This window comes from Canis lupus, chromosome 19 (assembly GCF_048164855.1).
Source record: "Canis lupus baileyi chromosome 19, mCanLup2.hap1, whole genome shotgun sequence".
In the NCBI taxonomy this organism is placed as follows: Eukaryota; Metazoa; Chordata; class Mammalia; order Carnivora; family Canidae; genus Canis; species Canis lupus.
The window spans coordinates 22,526,438-22,537,500 of NC_132856.1; the positions used below are offsets into that span (position 1 = coordinate 22,526,438).

Below are 11,063 nucleotides of genomic sequence, written 5' to 3' on the forward strand. Positions count from 1 at the left end.
GCTCTGCCTGATACACTTTGACATAAGAAGAGTAAATTTCCCCTCTTTTACCACTTGGCATATCCCAAAAGGCAGTCAGAAAATAAATGTCTATTCTGCTTTTCTGATGACCCAGAAACGCTCCCATTCAAAAGTATAGCTGATGTGCCGTAGAGAGTGGCTGAAAGGTCAGAAGCGTGACTCAGCCACACATACCGTGGGCTCTGCTCTACCACTGTCAGGGCAAATGGCAGTCTCAATATTGAGTCCTGAGTAGCACTTGATTTTTTCATGTGTGCCTATACAGCAATATATATATTAATTAATAATTGCACAGCAAAACATTTCTACACTGTACAATATAACACCTTCCAAAGTGATATGGTAAAAATTCCATTTCTTCATCACCCCTGACAATTATTATGGTCCCTTTTATGTTTGTCCAGAGAGAGTCTATCAGTGCACCACCACCAACCTATTCCTTTTCCTTCCATAGCCAAGCACTTTATTTCAGACGACTGTGTAATTTATCCAATTATAGTCCCTGGCCACGTAGGTCAGGGTGGCCCGAACCAGTGATCCTGTGAGCCAAGATGCATCAACGCCTTATTTTTTTTTTATTTTATTTATTCATGAGAGACACAGAGAGAGGCAGAGACACAGGCAGAGGGAGAAGCAGGCTCCATGCAGGGAGCCCGACATGGGACTCGATCCCAGGACTCCAGGATCATGCCCTGGGCCGAAGGCAGGCACTAAACCTAAGTTTACCAGGAGATTTGGGTAGCAGTACAGGTTGAATGGGCTTCATCTTTTAGGAAATCAGGAGTGTGGATAAAAGAGGTAAAGATTTCAAAGCTTCCCGCTTGGAACCTGCACCTGCTCATGGTCATCATTAACCAGCTCTACTTCGAATACACATCAGGTGGAATGCCAGTCTGGCTGTAAAATGCAGCATGCTCTCTTAGATGGGAATGTGGAACAGCCTTCGCTGTGCACCGGAAGCGCCATTTCCTTTGTGGCCTGAATAATTGGACCTGTAAGATGCAAAAAATAAATAAAAGTATTTGATTATATATTAAACATGAAAAACGAGTAACAATCGCGTTTATGGTTTCCATTTCTGTAAACGAGTAATACATTAGAAGAAAAAAATGTAGCGCAGTAATGTACTGGATGTTAACAGTGTTTTCTAGGGTGGGGTTATTGGTTATGAGATGAGGGTGGAGTGGCGTGGGGAATGGACTTTTCTTCAGTTGCCAGCTCAGAGTTAGTGTTATGTGAATTTATTAAAATAAGAGCATGTCTTGATTTTTTGGAGTAAATAAGGTTTTAACATAGAGTTAAGTTTTCAAGAGGTCTGAGGACCTAACTGCGTATGTGTGTGAGGACCTGGTTGTTTTAGATGTCGGGTGTCCGTGGTTGTCTTCTTCCAGCCTTACTAAGCTGTGCTCTGTCCTTACTTTGCAATAAGGATACCAAGTTGAACAGAAAATGAATTCTTAGAGCAGCGTGGGTTTTATTCAGGCCACGGGGCCTTCACAAATCAGTTAACCAAAAGCAGAGAGATTGGGTAGGGGAGGGGATGGAGTCCATGTTAAATCATATATGTTTTATTTCTCATCCTAAATCTCTCTAGTGAACACAGCATTTTCTGTCACACTGTTTGGAACACTTTCTAGCTAACAACAACAAAGCACCATCGAATAACCATTTGCAGTTTTTAACTAGTGGTATTAAGTTCCTATTCTAACTAGTTGAGGCATTTGGCTTCCAACCTAAGGAATCAGACAAAGTGTGTATAATGGCTGCAAACATACTCGGCATGTAGCATCTGTCCAGAGCAACTCGATAGAATATTCATAGTGAATTTTAAAACTTCATACTCATTAATTGACTCATCCCGTTTCTCTGAATATGTCTTGTAAAAACCAGTTATATACTAGAATGCTTTACCTGGTAAATTTTATTTTTAACATTAAAAGTTTATTTTTAACATTATTCATAAACATATGAAACATGAAGGGAATCTCAAGGTCCAATGTGGATGGTTAGACAAATTTTGGTATGTAATTGAAGCTAAGATGGTTTATGATAGGCTGTTAGCTTCGGTAAATAAAATTTTGAAGACTGTTGATAGCATGAGAAATTATTTAATAACAAAACTATGTTAAATATAAAAGGACGACATAAATTTTCATGCTTTAATTTGTCACAAGTGTGTATTATATATTTTTATATATATGTAAACCGAAGTGGGTAAAGAAACATTTTTTTTTCTCTCTAAGCTGTTGGTAGGAACAGTTTTCTTTTTATTTTTTTATTTTATTTATTTATTTATTTATTTTTTTTAATTTTTTTTTAATTTTTATTTATTTATGATAGTCACAGAGAGAGAGAGAGAGAGAGGCAGAGACACAGGCAGAGGGAGAAGCAGGCTCCATGCACCGGGACCCCGACGTGGGATTCAATCCTGGGTCACCAGGATCGCGCCCTGGGCCAAAGGCAGGCGCCAAACCGCTGCGCCACCCAGGGATCCAGTTTTCTTTTTAAATGATTTCCTTCCCTCAGAAGAGCTGCGAAATCTAGTCCTTAGAGAAGGACTCCTTAATTTCAAATGTTGTCAGGAATTTTTTAAAATTTTGTTTTTGTACCATATCGTTTTTTTCCCCAGTGTTATTGAGATATAATTGTCATACAGCATTGTAGAAGTTGTACAGCTTAATGACTTGATTTACTTGTGTCATGACATGATTACCAAAATAGTTTCCCTAGCATCCATCACCTTATGTAATTGGTTTTAGTCTTTAAAAAATCTGAAAATGAACTTAGATTGGCAGTAATTCTTTCCTTTGGTCTGGTGGACTTTTGCCCTCTTCAACTGCGTAGAGAATATCCTTTTGTCATTGGGCTTTATAAGTCTCACTGCAGAGCTACCTTCGTTCACTCATGTCATTCTTTTCTCTCATGAGGGACACCTTTATGAGTTAGATTTCTGTAATTTTTTTTTTCTGGTTCCCAGATGTATTTTCTGTTTTAAGGCAGAGAAGCTTGTCATTATTTTCAAGTTATATTAAATTTCCAGCATAATTATTTAAAGGCCATAGAGAGACCTATTGATCCTTGATAAGGTGTAGTTCTGCGCACATGTGTGTTTACTCCTACTGCTCCTTAGTTTAAGTGTTCATAATATGCCCACTGTGGACTCATTATGTTATGAGTCAGGGACAAGTGGCATTTGTGTATGTCTGCTCTGTGAATGTGAATCGATAGATGATATATGAATACACATCCTGGTGGTGATATAAAATATAAGCCGTACGTGCCTGGGTGTGCGTGCGTGTGTACGTGTATGTGTGTGTGTAGTCATGATTGAAGTTCAAAGTCATGGAGAAGCAGTGGAGTAAGTTGCAAAATAGCCTTTTCCTTGAAGGGAATGTGCCTGAGTACAAAACAGAACTCCCTGTGTTAGTTTTACATTTCTATTTGATGGAATCTAAGGTTATGGAAACGACTGTAAAAATAATTTGTCTGAAAGAAGTCTGGATGCAGAAATCTAATAGAGAAAATATTTGAGAATATGGTTCATCAGCGAGTGCAACAGATACACTTCCCCAAGCACCACCTGGCGTGGATCAAAGCATCCCATGACTTGGATCCTTGTGGTCAAATCATTATGTATTGATTGGAACCCCACTGGAGGATTAACCCCTCGTGTTCATGCCAAGTTTTTTCTCACTCTTGGTGTCTGTAATTTTAGAGATATAATCCTTCTGCTGTTATTAGTATCTTTTTAAAACTAATCATCTACTTGGGTCTTTCTAAATTATTTTATTCTAAATTATTTAATTGCTCTGTTCTTTGCTTGATAAAATTAATTTATGAAAAGATCATACAATTATGTGAAAGCAGTTTTTTGGTGGAAGGAAGGAGGAAAGTGTATAATATTCTGGGTAGAAAACAGCAAGAGAATCTCAAAATCAAGTACAGATTTTATCATTTTCATTATGTAGATTAAATGATAAATTCTAGCTTTTTAAAGAATCCTTCACAGTCTCAGTAGAGAGCTTTGCCTCTAACAAAAGCCTGTCAAACACTTTTCATACATGGTGGTTACATTTCTAACATTGGACTATTCACATTTTGGAATTTAACTCTTGCTTTTAAATAACAATTCAGAATTAATTAGTAAATTCATGGGAGAAAGAAACCCTCAAGTCCTCCATGTCCACTTTCAGCCATATGGGTTCCTCTTCCCTTTTAAGTCTGGTGGGATGGTTCTTGGCAACATATTCATTCTCTTGTCCTTTGTGTGTGTGTGTGTGTGTTTTTTTTTTTCAGTTTGTCCCATGAGGAGCATCCCCATAGCCATCCTCTCTATGGACATGGTGTATGCAAGTGGCCAGGCTGTGAAGCAGTGTGCGAAGATTTCCAATCATTTCTAAAGTAAGAATGATTTTATATTGCTTTTTTCTTTTACATAGCCATCACCTCCCACTGTTCATGCTTTTCCTCATAAAATGCCTTTTTGATGGAGGGTTTCATACCACCATTTTGAGAATGGACTCTAAATCATAAGGTCTAGCACATTGTCATAGGAATAGTTACAGAATCTGTGGAGGGTTGAGTGTAAAAGGCAAAAGAGGTATAACCAAGGGCAGTTTTGACGCTCTTCATAAGAGTCTGTGTTTACCCATTTTCTCAGAATGACAGTGATTAAATAAAAATTCTGCCAATATTAAATTTGCAATAATTTAGTTTTCACTTTTATTCTTGTGTCTGCATACTGAATCACTGCCCTACTAACTCTAATTCTTTAAAACTGCTGTCAGCTACTGGCCAGTTGTAGGCTGGTGATTGATCCTCTTTGTTTTTATACCAGTGACTTTATAATCCTAAGAAATGGATGCCAAGGAAATGCTACCACCTTGCTTCTTAGTGTTCCGTATTGGTGTCAGCTTTAGTTCAGATTCTTGTCCTTATGGGGAGCATGGAGTAACTTTAATTTCTACAATTAAACTATGACTAAAACTTAGGTTATCCCATTTGAATCTGTATCACTGTTAAAGTATCTCTGTAAATAAATGGCACGTTAATCTTCTCATAGTTGAAGTAAAATGTTCTGTACTACATTTTACTATTTCTCTTTCTTACAGTAACTTGTCCTTTAATAAAATTTAGACTAAACCACCCTGTGTTATTGACACCCCCATAAATTTATTGATAGTATAATTGAATCATTGACAGAATGAATATAATAATACATTATATTTAGTGTATTTACATATGCAGTAATCCAATGTATGCACATGTATCACTCCTATAAAGGAGTGATCTGGCTTCGTGATGTCTTACACTTGGGTGTTGGGGGGGGTCTTTCCTTCTGTCTTTTCTCTCTCATTTAAGCCTCTAGAAAAAGAAGCAGGCTGATATATGTGCAGGTCTGGTTTTTGTGTGGTCTTTACATTGTTAAAGCAATCTGTATATTTAGCTTTATGGATCTGGATACAAATAGTGTACAAACCCATTAAAGGTACATCCAGTGTAACCTGAAAGGAGCCTTGGTGAATATGATTTTGTAGTTAATGAAGCCTGTGAATCTGTTTCAGAACTTCCCAGCTTTCATATTTTAATTGAAGAACATAAGGTGGTCATTAGAAACTTAAGGACTTAAAAATTTTTTTTAAAAGACATGCCTGAAATTTGTTTCTAAATATCAGCAATCAAGAGCAGCAGTGCTTTAAAGTAAGCAAAAGCCCTTTACAGTTATTATGATTCAAGTTAGTGTTATTGGGCTTTGTTCTCTTATAAAATCATTGATTATAAATCACTGTTTTGTTATTGCCTAATTGCATTTAGATAATGAGAGAAAAAGACCTCTTTCAAATTCTGATTTCTCTGACTGCACCAGTGCTAGCTTTGATGAATGTGTTGGTGCTAATTTCACTCATCTATAGAATGATAACCATCTGCAAATAAGATTTTTTTCATAAAGTGTTTAGAAATATACAATTGCTGTGAACATTCTCATTGTATCAGTTTTACAGTCATGAGGGAAATGGGCAGTTTTCCAATATGATCCACTTAAAAAATGTTGTTAATAACCAAAATGTTTTCACCTTTATCCTCTAATCAGAAGTCTGTTTATTATGTAAGCTGACAATTAGGTGATATAAAGATACAGATATATACAATGTATATATAGTATATATGATTTTTATTATACATGATGTATTTTTATTATATATTACATATATAATCTTTTTTTCTTCTGAGCCTCCACCATAAGCTAGCACAATTTCAAACCATACCTTGTCCTAAAGAAAAGAATCTAAGATCATCAAAATTGAGACCTAGACTAATTCCTATTTTTTTTAAAATCCCCTTTTAAGGATATTAGGAGCCTAGCTCTTTATAGGAAACCACCTCTCAATTATTTATTGTGGTTTTGCACATGACATGACATGTTCTCAGTTCATATTTGCTCAGTGGAATTGGAATGCCCACTCTGAAGCTGCAGCTGTTGCTTGTTTATTTCCTAGGACTTATGGCTTGTATTTCTTAGAAGACTTTTGTTTGCAAGCTACAGAAACCTGACTTTAAATTGCTTTAACCCCTCATCCTTTCTCCCAACTAAAAAAAGGGGATAGGGAATGGTAATTGACTCTGGTAACTGGGAAGTCCATGGCTGGATCCAGATGCTTAAACAGTGTTATTAGAGTATTGCTCTTGTGTCTTTTAGGTCAGTTTCTCTGTATTGCCTCCATTCTTGGGCTCTTTCCAAGTAGAACTAAAGAAGACAATGCCATGCCACAGGTTTATTAATCTCAGAGTGCCTCTCTTCTCCAAATAATTCCAGCAATAGTCCTAAGCAGACTGTCACTGACCCAGATTGAGTGAGGTGTTCCAGCTTTGAGCCAATCCATCAGATGCCCACCTCCAGAGCAGATAGAGATGTGTTCACCCTTTGTGAGCCACCGGTGTCTTAGGGAGGAGAGACTTGGTTCCTGAGTGTGGAAGAGGAGTATGTAAATCAGCAGAGGGAGAGTAAATGCTGGGAGGAAACAAACAAACACTAGGATTCATTGTTCTCTCACTGCTTTCCTCAGTTATACATTGATTGGCCATATATGATGATTTCAGGATTCTGAGTTTCTTCTATAGCGTGATTTTGGCTCTTGGAAATTCAGAGTTGTCTTCAGGTTTCAGTGTCTTGCTTAATGTAGTGGAAAATAAGTTAGTCTTCTTGCAGATTCACTTCTCCCACATTTGTGTGCAGTCTAAAGAGTAATCAAACTGGCTTTACTGAAACCAACTTTGCTTTACATTGACCTGGACTGGAAGAGCTACCGTATTTCATGTGGTCAAACAGAAACTACGTGGCCTCTTTGAATCATGTCATCGTGGAGTCATTGTTATTGGGAAGTGATGTATTTCTTCTCTAGTTGTGCCAGATTTGTAGATTCTGGAAGCACTTCTTCTCTTGGGTTCACTCTTCTTTTCCCATATTCCTCTTCTATGGTTTAAGCAGGTTGAAAAGCAGCATTTGGGTTCTCCAAGGCACTCTTGCTCAACAAAATGTTGACCACTGACCTTGACTTAGTGGCTGCTTTCTAGTTTCTTTCCCCACCTATCTTCTGATTCCCCTGATTTTACACTCCCCTAGTAAGAATTTATAATTAAACATCTGTGAGTCAGGGACAGTTCCAAGTACTTTACATATGTAGTTGACCCTTGAACAAAAAATTTCAACTGTGGAGATCCACTTTTATACAGATTTTTTCTCCGATAAATGTAGGAGTTTTATAAATGCATTTTCTTACCTTAAGATATTCTTAATATTTTTTTGTTATAGCTTACTTTATTGTAATATAGTACATAATACATACAATATAAAACTATGTGTTAATTGACATTATACATTGTTAGTAAGGCTTCCTATTAACAGAGTAGGCGTTAGTTTTTGGGGAGTCAAAAGTTACACGTGGATTTTTTGCTGCATGAGGGGATCACTGTTGCTCCCATGTCTTTTCAAGGAGCAATTGTATAGTTTATTTAATCCTCACATCACCTTACAGTGATAATATTAAGATACTACTTTCAGCCGACAGGTAAGGAAACTGACACAGAGGGGTTAACTAACTTTCCCGAGTCACACAGCGAAGAGGTGGAGTCAAGATCCAATCCAAGCTGTGTTTGTAGTGCCAGCTCCTTAACTGTTATACAGTACCGCCTGGTTAGAAGCAGCGCTGTTTATTAACTACATGTTTTCAACTTAAGGCAGTAGGTGTAGAAAAAGCTTTGATGCAAAGGCAGATTGGGTAGTGAAGCCACTTTGCATCAGCGTGTTTTTCGAGCTAGTTGCAAAGCATCTCAGAGCATCTATATCTGCACATGTAATTTGAGGCAATAATAATATCCTCCACTTCTCAGGGTTATTGGAATTAAAAGGCATATCATATAAGTGCCTGACCCATACCAGTCACTCTTTAAAAATGTATCAGTAGTTCTCTTCTTATCTATCCACTTAAGTATATTTTTAAAGGAGGGATAATTTTAAAAACCCAAACATTTCTGACCATTCCTAAGAAAAACGTCATGATGCTGCAGAGCATGAATCTGTCAGAGAGACAATCTTTTTTTTTAATATTTTATTTATTCATAGAGATGCAGAGAGAGAAAGAGAGGCAGAGACACAAGCAGAGGGAGAAGCAGGCTCCATGCAGAGAGCCTGACATGGGACTTGATCCAGGGTCTCCAGGATCATGCCCTGGGCTGCAGGCCGCGCTAAACCACTGCGCCACCGGGGCTGCCCGAGAGACAATCTTTTATATACTTTTTTAACCATAAAGTTCTTGTCAAAAGTCCCGCACAGTCAAATGTAATGGGGGAGAGCAGGGGATGGTAAGCTTTTTCTGTAAGGGATCAGACAGTAAATATACTGGGGTTTTCCAGGCTGGACGGTCTCTGTCACAACTACTCACCTCTGCCATTGTGACATAAGAGCAGTCCTAGGACTGTGTAAGGATTGGGTTGGTCAGCTTAGATGCTGACCTCTGACCCTAGGGTAAGCTCTTTTGGTGTCATAACATCTGTAGCTGAGAAATCTTTTTGCATTTCCTTGGCCATAGCTATCCTGGGTTATTTTAGTTTGTATTCACAGAGCCCTTACGTTTATTCATATCTTGGGGAAATATCCCTGCCTGCCTTACCCTGTTACTTCATTCACCAGCCACAGGTTTTATACTTAGATGGGTGTGGGTTCTTCGGGCTCAGTATGAAAGGGGAAAGTGACTTTGCTTGGTAACTGTTTCCTGATCCTCTTTTGCTCAGGCTCATAAGATGAAACTTTTAGAGAGGCCAAGATCAGTTATTCAGGATAAAAATCCCATTTGACAATAAAATGCCACTGTTCACAGAAAGAGAGGTTAAGAGAAGGGAGGGGAGGCTCATAGGTCTAAAAATGAGGCATATTCTTTTTTCCCTCCTGAGCGCAAAATATCATAACTGTTGGTAAATCAAAACCAGAGATTTGACACTTTTCTGTGATCATTCTGCAGTGTTTGTTCCCAAGGTGAGGTATACCACAGGGCCCTTGATTTCAAAGATAAATACTGTACAAATAACCATCCTGTTGTCTTTCCCCCACAGCCAACAGAGGGAAGCTTTATCAGAATCAGCAGATACCCAGTCTATTGTATGCATTTATTTCCCTGTTTCTTCTCAAAACAAGTTGCAGTTTTCGTGTTGATTTTTTTTTTTAACCCATCAGCCATGAGTTATCATGTGACTGCTGTATTTGTGAGCGCTAACGGATACCAGCAGGTGCTCATGCTAACTCTAATGAAATCCTCCAGCCCTGCCTTGCTTGGAGTCCTCCGATAACAGCAAAACAAAAACAAACCCAATCCTCTCCAGATAGGTGAAGCTCCCTGTGTTCTTCCATTCTCTCCCCACTTGGATCAGTTGTTTCTTTTCAAACCCAGTTGAAGACACAACCTTTCCCAGGGAAAACACGGATTTATAATTCTTACCCTTTTCTTTTCAAAAGGGGCTCATACAATCCTCTGACAAGGCGGAGAACAGATTTGAAGGTTAAATCATGACCACATTTTCCTGTTTCTAACGTAGAATGTAAAATCAGACACAGACCCATAGTTTCACAAATACCAGGTAGTCTTACGTGCTTGGGAAAAAAATATTTCCATTTCCCCTAGTTTTTCTCCTAGATGGTCATTTGTATCATATCTCAGGAGTGTGTAATTTGCACCCTTACTTTTTGTATCCCTTTGAAAGGAATTCTTGTTTTGCTTTTGTTTTTATTTTTTGATTATTTCTCTTGGAGAAGAGCACCAGGCACAACAATTCCTTTGCATGTTGGACAGGGACATATATTACTTATTAAAACAAAATAAATGTTCTGTGTGCCCTAATAGACTAGGAGAAAAAAGGTGAAAGGGGCAGAACTTTGACCCTTTCAAAGAGGTCGATGACTGCAGACAGTAGAGGACATTTCATCGGTCATTTGCTTTAAAAAAAAAAAAAGAAAAAAAAATTTTTCTGTGAATTTTACTTCTCAAAACTGTGAAGAGTTTTATGTGAAAGAAACTACTAAGTGCGCTCTGTAATGTTTTCACAAGTGTTTTTATCATGGTAACATCTTGTTTACTTTAGTTCCCTGCCTAAAACTACTTGGAACATGTTAAGAAAACATCTCGAGAAAGCCTCCACAAAGAGGCTTTTGTTGAACAGCCACCGTGAGGCTGCAAGGATCACAAAGGTGTTAACTTTCCGCCCCTTAAGCACTTCCACATGAAGTTCCAGCAACGATGTTTGTGGTTTTGGAAAAACAAAGTGTATGTTAAAGAAACCAGGTATATGCTAATACATGTCGAAGGAGGCCGGATATCATAAATTGTTTCAAACCATTTGTGGCTCTCGGTTTGCACGCCTGAATGTTCTACAGTGAAATTGCCTCCAGTTAGTGCTGGAGGCTTGAGCACATGTGGAGGGATAGCTGGCAAGAATGTGGCTGTATGCAAATCAAAGCCCAGCCTCACTGTGTAAATCTCAAGAACATGGGGACG

At 38.1% G+C, this 11,063-nt stretch overlaps 1 protein-coding gene across 16 annotated transcripts in view; it reads left to right on the plus strand.

Annotated features, from left to right (window-relative positions):
• Positions 1–11,063, plus strand: part of FOXP1 (forkhead box P1) — a 375,747-nt gene that overhangs the window by 313,548 nt on the left and 51,136 nt on the right. For all 16 annotated transcript variants that reach the window (XM_072785383.1, XM_072785396.1, XM_072785390.1 and 13 more), the window contains one exon: positions 4,318–4,422. In XM_072785383.1, coding sequence (XP_072641484.1) covers positions 4,318–4,422 — 105 coding nt within the window. The remainder of the gene's footprint in view (positions 1–4,317; positions 4,423–11,063) is intronic.